At 41.5% G+C, this 15237-nt stretch overlaps 1 protein-coding gene across 1 annotated transcript in view; it reads right to left on the minus strand.

Moving 5' to 3' along the window:
- Positions 1-5943: 5943 nt before the first annotated feature.
- Positions 5944-15237, minus strand: part of LOC134575653 (prominin-1-A-like) — a 125055-nt gene continuing 115761 nt past the window's right edge. Inside the window, exons 22-25 of the mRNA XM_063435001.1 lie at positions 15045-15134; positions 14514-14626; positions 11458-11478; positions 5944-6604 (exon numbers count right to left, since the gene is read on the minus strand). Of these exons, the coding sequence (XP_063291071.1) occupies positions 6553-6604; positions 11458-11478; positions 14514-14626; positions 15045-15134 (276 nt within the window). The 3' untranslated portion in view covers positions 5944-6552. The remainder of the gene's footprint in view (positions 6605-11457; positions 11479-14513; positions 14627-15044; positions 15135-15237) is intronic.

Here is a 15237-nt window from a genome sequence, read left to right on the forward strand (position 1 = left end):
TGAATCATCAGAATTGAAGAAAATTGATACTGATTAAAGCTGACAATGTAATGATTTCATTTTGGTTGTCGGTATTAATAAACACTTTAAAATTAACAAATTGAAATGTCTCCTTCAGTTTGGTGTATACCAGTACAGATACCTTCACAAAATCAAAATATATGCAGAAACCATTGGACACTAATATATATTTTAAGTTCTTCCCAGCGTCTGTTGTGAGCTCAGCTCAGACCATGTTATTGACTTTCAATGACATTGCAGAAGTTATCCTATAGATTCCTGCATAACAATGAACTATGGGCACAAAAGGAGATTCTGTGCAGATTGGCCATGCACCACAACTCCAGCATTAGAAAATTAACAGAGTGGAAGCCTGATATAGAGTAGATCTATAGGGCAGTGAAGGTGTTAGCCCTGATTAGGAACGGGGGGGGGGGGGGGGGGGGGGGGGTAGTAGAAACACTGTCCTAAGTGAAAAAATTAAAATATAGATAAAGCTAGACAAAAATAATAGATGTTGTCTAGTCGGCCTACTAACTCCAATCGTTGCCTGAATTATAGGCAATGCTGGAGAGCCTGTTAGTGCTGCTTAGCGTTTAGCGACTGATTGCAGAATGAAGCAGAAAGATATGTTAGTAGGCAGACTAGACAACATCTATTATTTCTGTCTAGCTTTATCTATCTTGATAGGCACATTACAGTGCGTACTGTTTGAATTTGTGGTTGACTATTATCGTTCAGGCTGTTACATGTGATTTATTATTTTATAAAGGAGCACTATAGTGTTAGGAATACAACAATGTATTCCTAACACTATAGTGTCCCACTCCCTATGCAACCCCTGCCCCCCGTACAGGTATATAAAAAAAAAAAACATCAGTGTGCCTCGCCGCTGGGTCTGGTTACTCTGATATTAGGCATGCTCTCATTAGGCCTTCCCCAGCTCTGCCTCAATGTTTTTCAACCTGCTGGGCTGTCTGGTAGACTAGCACTAGAGGCAGTCTTAACACTGCGGTTTCTTTCAAACTGAAACAGACACTGCAATGAGATAAAGTGGTCTGGCGCCTAGTGTCCCTTTTTAATGTAGGATATCTTTCTGAATCCTCAGCCATATTTTGAGGTTTTCATGTTGCTTGGGGATTACTGAAGAAGTATGTTGGTTTAAATTTTATTTTGACAAAAGGGGAAAAATAGTGGAGTTTAAGTAAAAAGGAAAATAAAATCGATTTTCTTTATTCTACTAAGATGTGGTTTAGGTGTGGGAATTCTATACCTTTTTGACTCTGAAGTAACTGTAGAAAAACCCTCTTTACCAAACTCTTGTCATGTACAGTGTATTCTTTCTATACATTGTAATTTTGTTAAATACTTTGTGTAGAACACTAAAGGTGTAAAGCACGCTGGCTCTGCTTAATATGTATTGTAATGCATGGAGGTTAGTGAGGATGGCTGTGTAGGGGTAGTATTTGTGAATTTTCTGGGGAGAAGGGACTGATGTTGGCTTTAACATAGAAACATAGAATGTGACGGCAGATAAGAAGAACCATTCGGCTCATCTAGTCTGCCCAGTTTTCTAAATACTTTCATTAGTCCCTGGCATTATCTTATAGTTAGGATAGCCTTATGACTATCCCACGCATGCTTAAACTCCTTTACTGTGTTAACCTCTACCACTTCAGCTGGAAGGCTATTCCATGCATCCACTACCCTCTCAGTAAAGTAATACTTCCTGATATTATTTTTAAACCTTTGTCCCTCTAATTTTAGACTGTCCTCTGGTTGTGGTAGTTTTTCTTCTTTTAAATATAGTCTCCTCCTTTACTGTGTTGATTCCCTTTATGTATTTAAATGTTTCTATCAAATCCCCCCTGTCTCGTCTTTCCACCAAGCTATACATGTTAAGATCCTTTAAACTTTTTAAGTGATTATAATGACTGTGGTTGTGTAATTCCCCCACCCAATCTACCTTTTTGTAGTGTTGGTTTTTCTTACAAGCATTGGGTAATTAGCATTAGGTAGCTCTGCCATTCGCACTGTAAAACAAATAACTTTTTTTTCTGCCAAGAACTAGTCTGTTTACTTTTTTTTCCCCGTGTTTTTTATTCAGTGCCAAGCACAATGAAATGTTAGTTACATGTGCACATAAAACACATTTAATACGTATTAACAGTTTAGATACACCCCACATACAAGATATGGGGAGTAATATATTAAAAAATATTATTTATATATATATATATATATATATAAACTTCGGATGTCCTGCACTCAATTTGCCGGTCTTGTGCTTGCCTCGGTGCTGCCTCAGCTGTCAATGTAAACCAGTGAAAAAGAGTGCACTCAGAAGGACTTCTTTGGAAAAATATTTTCGGTTTATTTCACAAACGTACAAACATTCAAAGACGATCAAGTCGACGTTTCAGTCCCCGAAGGACTTTTATCAAGACAGTGAATGGCGGGAAGAATAGTGATTTAAATATGGTAAAATTAGATTCTGATTGGAGAGTGAGCTATACGAAAGAGAGGCTGTGATGTCATCAGTGATGTGTCAGAGTTCAAAGAGCATCATCCCAGATAGGAATTAACCCTATACGGTGCAAACTCAGACGTAATTTAAAACACAAGGATGATAGTAAGAATAAAATGGAAGCGGATAGAAATGCCACCCCAAGGTACTGATCTACTAAAGATCTAAAGAAGTAAATGCTCATGCAAGAAAAGTAAGATTCAATTAATGCTAGGGTGGCAAAATCCTACAAAAGGAATTCAATAACCAGGTGAGATGCAGTCCTATATAAACAAAGTTACACGAATACAGTATCAAATGTAATCTAGATACATATAATTCTTAGACAGGCATGTAATGAGACCATTCAAACAATTTAGAGAACATTAGAAAGAATTGGCCCATCCCTATCTTTTCGGAATTAAACAATTCAAAGGGTTAATCTCATTCAGTCCCCCTGGAGATAATGTCCCCAGTGTAAAAATCCAAAAAGCGTCTCTCTGATATATAGATATAATATATATATATATAGTGTGTTTTGGTGCTTAAACACCCCAAATACCATAACCAGTACAGCCTGAAATATTATGAGGGAGGGGGGGAATTGCTTTACAATCAAAGTAATGTGTGAGGAAAGCCTTGCTCAAACAAGATTACAATCTGTGGCAGACAGATCTATCATTAGGGCAGAAGGGGTGTTCTCCCAGAGTAATTTGTCAAATCATTATTATTTAACAGGAGTGACATGGTGCATTGAAAAAGGGTTGTACCCCAAAACGTGTGTTTATTATTCTGTCCTCCAATAAATTTTGGTAGCACTTTGTTTGTGCACATAGCAACATTTTGCGCAGCCTGTATTTGTTTGATTTGTACTGTGCATTATTATATAACAGTGTCAGCCTATGTCCCTTTAGGAGACCATACCTGTAGTCCCTAGTTGATCTGCTTTTTAAATATATATATATATATATATATATATATATATATATATATAATGGAGGAAGAAGTTAGCGCTTTTCTGCCTGGAAAAATGAACTTCCATAGGGTTCAGAATCAAAAATTATCTTCCGATTGGAATCACATGGAAAACGTCACGGGCGGCTGGAATGTAATATAATTAGCCTTTTTTGTTTAACAAGAACGGTTTTATTGAGGGAGCCTCCAGGCATCTTGGTCATACTTTACTAATTCACACAGCAATGCAAGAACACACTTACAAATGTTTAATACACACACACACTATCAAAAAGGTATCAAACACACAAAATCTATTTACAAATGAAGAAGAAACAAATACACTAAAAGATCTATATTGTTGACCTGTAACATCTTTATTTAAAGAGGCACTATAGTTTCAGGAACACAAACAAGTATTCCTGCCACTGTTTCTAAAACCAGGCTTTAGGTGGTTGGCACTCTTACCTCGGGTTAAAAAGGTGATTTACTCCCTTTTTTTCAGCGCTGTGCGGGACTCCTTGCGGTTATCTTCACCCCTCATCTGCCTCCTTGGCTGACATAATCAGAATTGATCAGCAGCCAATCATAATGCTTTGCCATAAGAAAGCACTGGATTGGCTGAGAGTCAATTTTGTTGATCTCAGTCAAGGGGGACGGGCAGAGTCAAACTCAGACATGCAAAGAACCAATGCATTTTTTTTATGAGGAAAGTTGAGCGTCTCCCTGCAGAGGATGGAGAAGCAGAGTATTCAGCACTGACCCAGGAATCACATTTAGGAGCCATCTGAGGAGTGGCCACTAGAGGTGTTCCTAGGCTGTAATGTAAACTCTTTTAGTTGAAAAGGCAGTGTTTACGGTAGGGCCTGACTATACTCACCAGAACTACAATAAGCTGTAGTGTCCCTTTTAATTAAAATGTATAGGTTAAATTATATATTATAAGCACTCATAAAATGAACACGTTTTTGTTATAGGAAAATATTTATTTTATTTTTACAACATTTATCAAACAACCACGCAGTAAATGTAAAATATTTTTGAAAATCAGAGCTGGGCACAACACAAAGTTTGTAAGCCTTTGGGACGCAAAGGTCTAACTTATGTAATGGCTCAGGGACAATTGTAGTGGATACGTGAACTTTAAGGAGAAAGTAAGGAAACACTAGGAATCAGAACTTTTCTATCAAAATTAGGATTGCCCTACCCCTCCTCCCCAAAACGGGAAACTGCTAAACCTTGTACCAAGTATGGAAACTTTCAAGGTAATCTTTCAACCTGTAATTTGGATTTAAGTCTCTTTTTACTTAGATGTTACTTGTAAGATATACATTGCAGTCTCTGTAACCTAAACAGGTGTCTATGCAGTCAGCACATGTTGACTCATATTAGTTTAATGCTGAAGGCATACATGCATGAACTTGTGCTTCCATTTATTCATGGGGTTTACTGCCCCTTTAGTAAATATCTGATCATCAGCCCCTTATGAGTTGGTCACTGGGGTAGGCAAAGTCTGGCAGTCCTGATGTGGGCTACATCTCCCATAATGCTGTTACAGCCATAATACAGGCAAACCATCAGGGCAGATGTAGTCCACCACAACTGGAGTGCCTTCCTGCTTGTTAGTGGCTTGTAATAACTAACCCAAGATCAAGCAGGGTAGGATAGCAAGTATCTCTCCAGCTACTATATCCAAGTAGCTTAGTGACAGTCTAGCGGTAAGAAGTATAGACTTTTAGTTCTGCAGTTGCTGAGGTGACACATTTTCGCTAACTGGGATACTAGAAACTCCTACTGAGAAAAAGCAACCTTTGACACTATGGCTGCTGAGAACTACAACAATCATCATCCTTGTCCAGCAAACAGTGGGGATTTTAATTTCACAGCAGCAACAGGCAGTAGTTTCCCTTCCACAATCCTATATTATTTTTTATTAACAGTTATTAATCCTAGTGCATGGATAGGACAACAGAAAAGGTGCTATTATGCTTTCTTATTCTTGTATAATAAATGTTGTATAAATTCTACTGAAGAAAGGCCTAAAAGAAAAATGTACACACTTTTTAAAATATATTTCCTATAAGAAAATATGTGAGAGGAAATAATGCATTGATGCATTCTTTGCTTTTTATTTAGTGGGTATTTCAAAACTAATGAGAAATCATAGGACTCCCATCTGCATGTACTTACTGTCCTGATTTATCCTGCTATGGAACACTTTGTCCTGTTTCTCCAATGTACTGTACGTGTGCAGGGAAATTATCTAACTTGCTGTATATGTGTAGCCTGAAAACAATGTGCTTTACATGCGCCAACAAACTGGCCAACAAGCTGTGCATGAGCAAACTGATTGCCTATCCGCTGTGCATGCACAGACTGATCACCAGTCCAATGAACTCAACGTGAAAACTAACATTGATGGTTTTCTACCCTGTGTTTCCCAAGTGACTGGGGCGCATCAAACGCAGGCAGCCCTCGAGGGAAAAAAAGTCAGATGATCCGGGAATGTCCAATCTGACTGAGGTCTCCTGATATGCGAACCCTTAGTTTATCATATAATGCACAGTAAAGCAAATAGTTTTTAAGACAAAGGCTTTCAATTGGCATTATCTCTGATTTCTTTATGACTGTAATCACAGGGGATGTAGTCCATTTTTTGCTGGGGATCTGTTATACTGATGTCCAGCTTTCAGTAGTTCCACCTTTTGTCATAACCCGTGATATCTACACAGTTTCCAGGCATTCTATTAAAATATGTGCATTTTACGGTCTCCAGCAGCAGTTTGTGTGTATGTACATTTACACATTTAATCTAACTTTCTACTCCCTTCACCCTATAGAGAGGCAAAGTCTGTCCCTGTCGTCTGGGCTATTACTCCCATTAACCTTGTCCAGAGTCTGCCAATCTAACAATATGAACATTCTGTGAAATTCCATGGAAATAAATAAATCATTTAAAAAAAATAAATATGCTGATTAGAAAAAAGACAATTAACAAGAAATCCCTATTTTGATCCCACACAGTAATTAAATCCATTTTGTAGCCTCGTCATTTGGCGTACATAGTTCACAAAAAAAATGGTCACTCCGTTTCAAGCTTTTGCGACTACGCGAGGAATTAAAAATTGTTGTGAAGTCGAAGTCCTGTGGAGAGAGAGAAATGGTTACAATAACAGTGTACCGTCACAGTTCAAACAACACAGACTGTTTTGGGGCTTTACATATTTAAAAAAATAAAAAACATGCATTTTGAGTTCAGTTGACCCTTAAAGGGTTACTCCAATCACTATTATTTAGGTTCCACCCCCTCAATCGCTAAAACAGGTTTAAATAAGTATGGTAAGTAAAACGTATTTCCATGCCATTCCTGATCTTCCATGTTAAAATTAGTGTAGGACCCACCGATACTGGGGTACTGTGAAGTAGTGGTGGGTTTGATACAATATGGCCATATGGTGGAACTGAATCCCCGTATTTGTTTGTTGTGAGATAGGTGATTTTAAGTAGCCTTGTAAAATGTAAAACTATTTTTGTGTGTGCGCTGTTCCTTAATCTGCATTCCTGATGTCACGGCAGCTGACTCGCGGTCCAATAAAAAGCTTCTCATAAAGAACCATTTAGCCGTCTCAGTGCACATGTGTACGCTCTGAGCCAGCAAGAGGAATAGCGGAGTTTAAAATAAATGAACAAAATGGATCGACAGGTGGGAACGATGCAGGCAGGGACGAGGGGAGGCATAAGACTCCCCTGCAGGCTCTACCTGCAAGGGGGTAATCACATTACGTCTATTGCCAGAGTGCAGTGTGCGCTGACAACAGACAAACTATGCACAGAATTGATATTAGGTAGTCCAGAACAGAGTTTGCGGCTGTTAGTGTCACATGTGCCAGAGGCGTAACCAGCCTTCAGCACATAAGTACTAATTACTCTGGTTGTGCAGTGTTTAAAGCCGATTCATTCCTCCATGGCTGCTTCAAAAAGCTGAAGTGATCATGGACGTTGGAGTAACACTTTAATAAAAAATTGGAATATCTGTCGTGTGTGCATAAAAAGCCCACCAAGGACAGACTGTGCATTAATTACCTTAAAAAAAGAAAAGTTGTTATAGCAACTTTGGTGAATAACTCCCAAAACATAGGATTTAAGGAAAGGAGCATCCATGTAGCATACACAACTGTCAATGTATTGAAAGCCACGAAAGGCTGACCAAAACAGAATTAATAGCCACGGTTAGCGCACATAATGGAAAGAAATTGAAATCACCAAATTTAGAAAATATTCCAAGTGTAGATCTTTTCTTTTTAAATCAAATTCCAAAATAGAATCTCTACTATCTGAAAGTGTGTTATACGATGCTGGACGTCCTCACACTATGTAAGGACCACCAGCGTTGCCGAAGTCCCCATAGGAAAGCATTGCATGCGCATTAGGTCTCCCCCACAGACGGCTGCGCATTCACATTAGGTCCTCCCCGCTGGCTGACGTCGGCGGGGGAGGAGAGTAGGCGGAGCCTGCGCCAGCGCCGAGGGACATCGGCGCTGGACTCCGGTAAGTCACTGAAGGGGTTTTAACTTGGGATGGGGGGGTTGGAGGTAGAGAAGCACTAGAGGGTCCTGCAGTGACAGGAAAACAAATATGTTATCCTGGTACTGGAGAATCCCTTTAATGTAGTTGTTCTGGTGAGTATAATAGCTCCCTTCAGGCATTTTCAGAGAAAATTTCAATGTTTACATTGCCCCTAGAGACACCTTCAAGTGGCCACTCCTCAGATGGCCACTGGAGGTGCTTCCTGGCTCAGTGCTGCACAATAGGCAGCCCTGCCGTTCAGCGTCTCCACACTCTGCATGGAGACGCTGAATTTTCCTCATAGAGATGCATTGATTCAATGCATCTCTATGAGGAGGTCCTGATTGGCCAAAACGGCATTTGGCCCCGCCCCTGTGCCAATTTTAGCCAATCCAATGCGTTCCCAAAGGGAACGCATTGGATTGTATAAAAATCAGCCATTTTGATGTCACAAAGGGGGCGGGGCCAGCATCGGCAGACACGCGCAACGCTGAAAATAAGATGAGTTTTAAACTTTTATAGGGGGACTGGGGGGGGAGACACCTAAATGGCGGGTTAAACACTATAGGGTCAGGAATACATGTTTGTGTTCCTGACCCTATAATGTTCCTTTAATTTATATTTACTCTAGTCTGAAACAAGATAACTTAGAAGGTTGAAACTAGATTTAATGATAGAAAATAACCCCCAGGGGATATTTGCTTCCACCTCCTCACCCCCTTCTGTTTTTACACTGCTGTCACTTTATATAAAAAAAACAGTAGGGGGGCGGGGCCGGGCCGCCAAGCCTAACGGTCGCAGGAAAGAGCTGCTCCTGCGAAAAGGTCAAAATTAAGCCAGAAAATCGGGACTTTGACTGATTAAAGGGGCCACAACTGCGACCCTCGGTGATTGCGGGCCACCGGAGCCGAGGAGAGGCTAGCTCGCAGAGTTTTAGTCCCTCGGGGGAGAGATTACCGCTGCACCAAGCGGGACCTACCTGGCGGTGAGTGGAGTGGACGGCCGCCGCTCCACTATCCTGCCCTACGGAACCCAACAATGAATCTGACCATCGCGGTCCCGGTCCCGATCCCCCCCCCTCTGGACCGGGGGGGATATCCCGGTCCTCGCCCCATAGCAATAGCACCTGGAGGCAATGCCACGCTGACACATGAGCTCGAGGCCCAAAACAAGATGGCCGCCAGACCGGAGCTCGCTCCTTCTACAGCCCACTCACATGGCAGACTCACTAGCACAAGACTGAAAAGTCAAACACGAACAAAGCGGCAAAAGAGCAGACAAGCTCCTACCCACCAGTGCCAACCTACCGGAGAACGGTGCCTGGAGCAGCCCCAACTGTGTGTCCCTCAGGTGACACCGCCGAGGTGCAGACACAGGCAGACGGCGCAATCCGAGCACCAACCTTGACGGCACTGCCCTCAAGCCAGCTACCCCCAACCCAGCCTCAACAAGACACTCACCTCCTGAGCCCCCGCGGTCTCTGCTTCCCACAAGCTCGAAGTGCGGGGGGTTGACTGTGCAGATCAGGCTGAGCCCATGCGACGACCTCAACGGCTCCCAAGCCAGCTAAAAAATCCACCACGAAGGAGCTCTGCCTAGCCCCTGCGGGGCACCGTCTGAAAGGTGACCGGAACTGCAGCTCTGATATGGTGCCTGTACAACAAGTTATCTACGCGATCCAACAATCACGGGGGCTCAGCGCTGCTGGCATCCGCAGCGCACCTGAACCTCAACCCGACCGCCAGCAGGCTCTCCCATGGGCTGGGGGCCAGACAGGTACCGTACCCAGGCTTGGAAGGCTGCCTCTTACCTGGGTCCCCCTGGCCTCAAGACAGATCTAAACACAAGGCGACACAACTCTGAGACACTTGCCCTTTATGAACTATCTGTGGGCACTGTAAGATTGCCAACCCCCTGAGCAGGCTGAGTGGGTATTGTGAACTGCACACAGGCACTAGGTTTGAGTACCCATTGGATCTAGCAGGCTCACTGCCTCCCGACCTACCCCACCTGTCTCGGGTTAAAACCAACTGCAGAGGGCTTCACACAGTCAGTCTTTGTAATCTGACACCACTATCAAGCTTGTGTTGCCATATTAAATATACGCTGAATCTACGAAAAATAGTGCTGTTAGCTATTGACATACAAATGCTTAATATATGTTGTATTACTAGCCAGTACTTTCCTATATGGCAACACAGGCCTTTTTTGTAACTCGCAGATACACTGTCAAATTATATCTATAATTAAAAATGTGATACGCAGGGCATCACACTTAGCATCTTAACATAATTTGCAAGCGCATTATAATCGTCTAACTTGCTGCTAATAACCACGTCATGTATAACTGCCTCTCTTTAACTCTTGGGCACAATCATTAGATGTGCTAGCATTGCTTGTTTTCCACTTGAATAGTTAAGCATCTATTATTTTATTTTGTTTTATTTAATCTTACTCTGACAATACAGCTGTTTAGTCAAGCTTCCTAAAAAAAATAGAAAAATGTGCGAATTGTCATGCCACTGTTTAACTACTGTACATCCTGAAATACGCTGTTGTGGCGTCTGTTGATATCCTGTAACCACCTGCACAGCAAAAATAAAGAATAAAAAAAAAAACAAAAAAAAAAAAAAAACAGTAGGACCATTTCCTGTTGTCGAAGCATAGAGGACATATTGTTCCCCTTATCCCCCATTATGTACATAAAAGGCACAAATATGTTAAGGGCTCCTGCTGTGTGTAAGTAATTAAATAAGACCGGAAACCTTGTTAACAAACCCAAATAAAGAATGCCTTGCTAAAAAGTAGGAATTAGTGAAAAAGTTGAGCCATTCCCAAATATATGGAATTTAAATGGATAGTGAAACATGCTGGGGTGTGGTATACCCATTTAAGGTGACAGCATTGTCCATTTATTCAAGATAGATATTCCTTTAAACCATGAAAACTCCAGGATGGGGGCTTGATAAAACAAGGCCTGCAGGCTGCTCGCTGTATTAATCTCCACTTCACAAGTAAATGGAAAATTCTTGTACTTACAGCGGGCGTGGGAGATTGGAGGACTCCAACACTCATAGATTTAGATTTGGACTGAGATCAAAGCTTATGGGCTTGATCATAAAATAAACAGATATAGAATGTTCCAAAAACTGCACAAGGGCATCTTTTTAATTAAAAGTAAATATCTAACTGCCAAGTGAAAATGATAAAACTCCAGAACCCGTAAAAATATTATATCACATGCTTCTGTAGTAACCATTTTAAATCACTCATTTCACTTATTTGCACTTTGAATTTTATTTAAACCTTTTAGTGCCAGGTGTATGGAACCCATAGGGACGTGACAATGGCTATTTTATCTTTGAATGCTTTTTATGTATTTAAAAAAATAATAATCAAATAAAAATCAATTAAAACATTTTTTAACTTACATCTCCATGTGACTGGGATCGCTGTGAAAGCAAAATACAATAAAAAAAGGATTTTAGGAACAGCATGGTTTGGAATTACATTCTATATAACTATGGCAAGATAGGACTGGCTGAATAACTACCTCAATTAAATTAAAAGAACTCTCACCGTGGAGGTGTTTGAGGGTGTTATTTCTGTTATTTATTTATAAATATAGAAAACATTGCATTTTGTATAAATTAAGAAGGAGAACCATTTCATCTTATTGAAACGGCTATAGTGTCTGATGTCCCCTGGTGACATCCTTTCATTCAGTGTTGAACCTTTTTATTTAATTGTGTAACACTACACAAGAGCCCCCTGCAGTCCCATCCCCTCTGTCCTGTGTGGATTAACGAGGAAGCATTAGCTTAAGTAGCCAAGGGTGGCTGTCAACTTTCAGGCTATCACAGCTCCTTTGTGTTGGTATGGCTAAAAGGAAGTGTGTATCTCTGCTCCAGTGGGTGTGTGGCTACAGGTGGCCAGGGATCCACAATTAAAGTTAAAATGTTCTAAATTATTATTTTATTATTTATATAGCGCCATCATACTCCATAGCGCTGTACAATTGGAGTAGTTTACATTGAATGGAAGGACAGTGCCAGAGGACTCCAGGCACTACAACCACTTCAATGAGCCTCTTTTAAACCTACATTTTCATTGTGTCAGGAAATGATGGGTAAGAGTCATTCCCTGTGGTGGAGTTTCACTAAACTATTCATTGTGGACAATTGGCGAGGGAACTGCAAATCTGAGACCAAAATACTTCAGATGGAAAAACAGCAGTGGAAAAATCTATTTAAATTCAGCTAATTTTGTCACAATTTGCACTTCAATTGCCTGCAATTAATAATTTAGTGCACCTCTAGTGGCTTCTTACTCCGACAGCCACTAGAGGTACTTCCTGTGTTCGATCCTGCAAAAATTGGGAAACCGACATTCAGCATATCCACGCAATGCTCCCCATAGAGATCCGTTGTTTAGGAGGAGATGCGGATAGGCGCCTTTTGCCTCGCAAGCTCACTGGTCTAGCTATGCTTCTCAAGGGGAATCATTGGATTGGCTGACAACCAGGGCCAGCCTTAGGCCTTTAGGTGCCCTGTGCGAAACATCTTCGCAGCGCCTCCCTCCCCTGTCATCCATGTATAGTGTGTGTATAGAAGTGTAGTGATTGTATCGGGGATTTATTAAATTAATAATGATTTAAAAATAAATATTCATTACACACACAGAGTTACATGCAGACAGTCACACACATACAGTTACAGGCAGACAATTACAAACACACACAGGTACAGATGGACAGTCATATACATACAGCCACATATACAGTGTCACACATACACCGTTACATGCAAACAGCCACATACACAGGCAGACAGTCACACACACAGACAGCCACACACAGGCAAACTGCCATACACACACACAAGCAGACAGCCACACACACAGGCAGACAGTCACACACACAAAAACAGAATACCCTGCACTCAGGTCCTGCACATATACTCCGGCCTTCCACCAAGGGGGCGCTCTGTGTATAGGATGGACACCGCTGAATCCACCATTGTAGTACCAAAGAAGAAAAAAACAGGCAGCACTCCAGGATATAGAAGGTGAATTTCTTCTTGGGTTCACCACCTCACCAAAATAAGTGCGACATTTCGGCTCCTAAGAGCCTTAAATCATGCATAACTCTCACACACACAGGCAGTCACACACACACACACACAGGCAGACAGTCACACACACACACACAAAGGCAGACAGTCACACACACACAGGCAGACAGTCACACATACACACAGGCAGACAGTCACACACACACAAGCAGACAGTCACACACACACAAGCAGACAGTCAGTCACACACACACACACACACACAAGCATACAGTCAGTTACACAGGCAGGCAGGCAGGCAATCATACATAGTTACCTCTATTCAATATGGAGGAGTGCAGCTCCTGGATTCTGGTTGTTGGGGAAGCAGGGACTCCTTCCTGCTTCCAATGCAGCAATAACCCAGTACTTCTAGCCCTCCCCCCCCCCCCCCCCCCTCCACTGCACACTAAGCCCTGCCCCACGCTAAGCCTCGCCCCTATGTTTTGTTTTGTTTTTATCCAGGGTGGAGAATAATTAAATACTCCACCCGGGCAGCCGGCAATGTGTGAGCTGTGTCGGCCGCAGGGCGCCCCCTGGTCCATGGCGCCCTGTGCGGCTGCACAGCTCGCACACCCCTATGGCCAGCCCTGCTGACAACAAATTTGATGATCACAACCAGGGAGACAGGGCACCCACAGTGAGACCAGCGCTCTACAAAATGAAAATTAAGCAAACTTTTCATTTTGTCTCACAGAGTGGGCCTATTATCATGTAATCTAGTTATTAATTAAATGATCACTATAGGGTCAGGAACACAAACATGTATTCCTGACCCTATAGTGTTAAAACCACCATCTAGCCCCCCTGGGCCCCTCATGCCTCCATAAATATAGTAAAATCTTACTGTATCCAAGCCAGAATCTGTAGAGCTGCATGCTGTTTGCCTAAAAAAAAACACAAGCACTCTGCTGATATCATCAGAAGTGGTAGCCTGATCCAATCACAGTGCTTCCCCATAGGATTGGCTGAGACTGACAGGGAGGCAGATCAGGGGCAGAGCCAGCATGATTCAAACACAGCCCTGGCCAATCAGCATCTCCTCATAGAGATGAATTGCATCAATGAATCTCTATGAGGAAAGTTCAGTGTCTGCATGCAGAGGGAGGAGATATGTTTGGATGTATTTTAGGCAGCCATGACCCAGGAAGAATCTCTAACAGCCATCTGAGGAGTGGCCAGTGAAGTTATCACTAGGCTGTAATGTAAACACTGCATTTTCTCTGAAAAGACAGTGTTTACAGCAAAAAGCCTGATGGTAATGATTCTACTCACCAGAACAAATTCAATAAGCTGTTGTTGTTCTGGTGACTATAGTGTCCCTACCATGAATTTGATTGTATTTTACCTACATAATGTATATAAGCTTTTCTTACTCAAATGTATCTGATGACTTCATCCGTCTGTAGTATCTTGAGAGTTTCACGGACAGGATGATGCTTGGAATCAAGAATATAGTACACCAGCCCAAGCTAAACCAAAAGCCATTCTGCAAAAATAAAGCAAAAGCTTAACAAACTTTGAAGATCTGATTCATTTATACACAATTACTAGCCAGGCATTAAAAAAAACGTGATGTCACTTGTATGTCACCTAGAGCCACAGGGGCAACTAGTGTACAGTGAATGTCCGTGGCAAATGAAAAGGGAATTTCACATTTTAGTCTATAATACCCAAATTGGGCAAATTCTCTAAATCTGCAATGTTCACAGATTAGATTTATTGGATTAAAACTGGCAAATCACTTGTCGATATTCTCTAATTCCAAGTTTGATTGATATAGAGATAAAAAAAATAGAAGCCTCATCCACTGTATTGTGTTTGTTATTATGCCAGAGTGTTCAACCCTGTATTAAACAAAATAAAATAAAACATGTGTAAAATGAGAATATTATGCCAACGCTTACCAATGAGTCCACGAAGTAATCACAGAGAACAATCTGCACAGAATTCACAGCACTATAGACAGGAGCACATCGAGCTACTTTCTGCTTGATCTAAGATCAGATAGAATAGAAAGACAGTAAATGGAACAGAATCAGAATACATTCCGACAGCTATTGTTCTCAAAATAGAGAGCCATTCGTATCTATAGCAATA

The sequence above is a fragment of the Pelobates fuscus genome, chromosome 10 (genome assembly GCF_036172605.1).
Source record: "Pelobates fuscus isolate aPelFus1 chromosome 10, aPelFus1.pri, whole genome shotgun sequence".
Taxonomy (NCBI): Eukaryota; Metazoa; Chordata; class Amphibia; order Anura; family Pelobatidae; genus Pelobates; species Pelobates fuscus.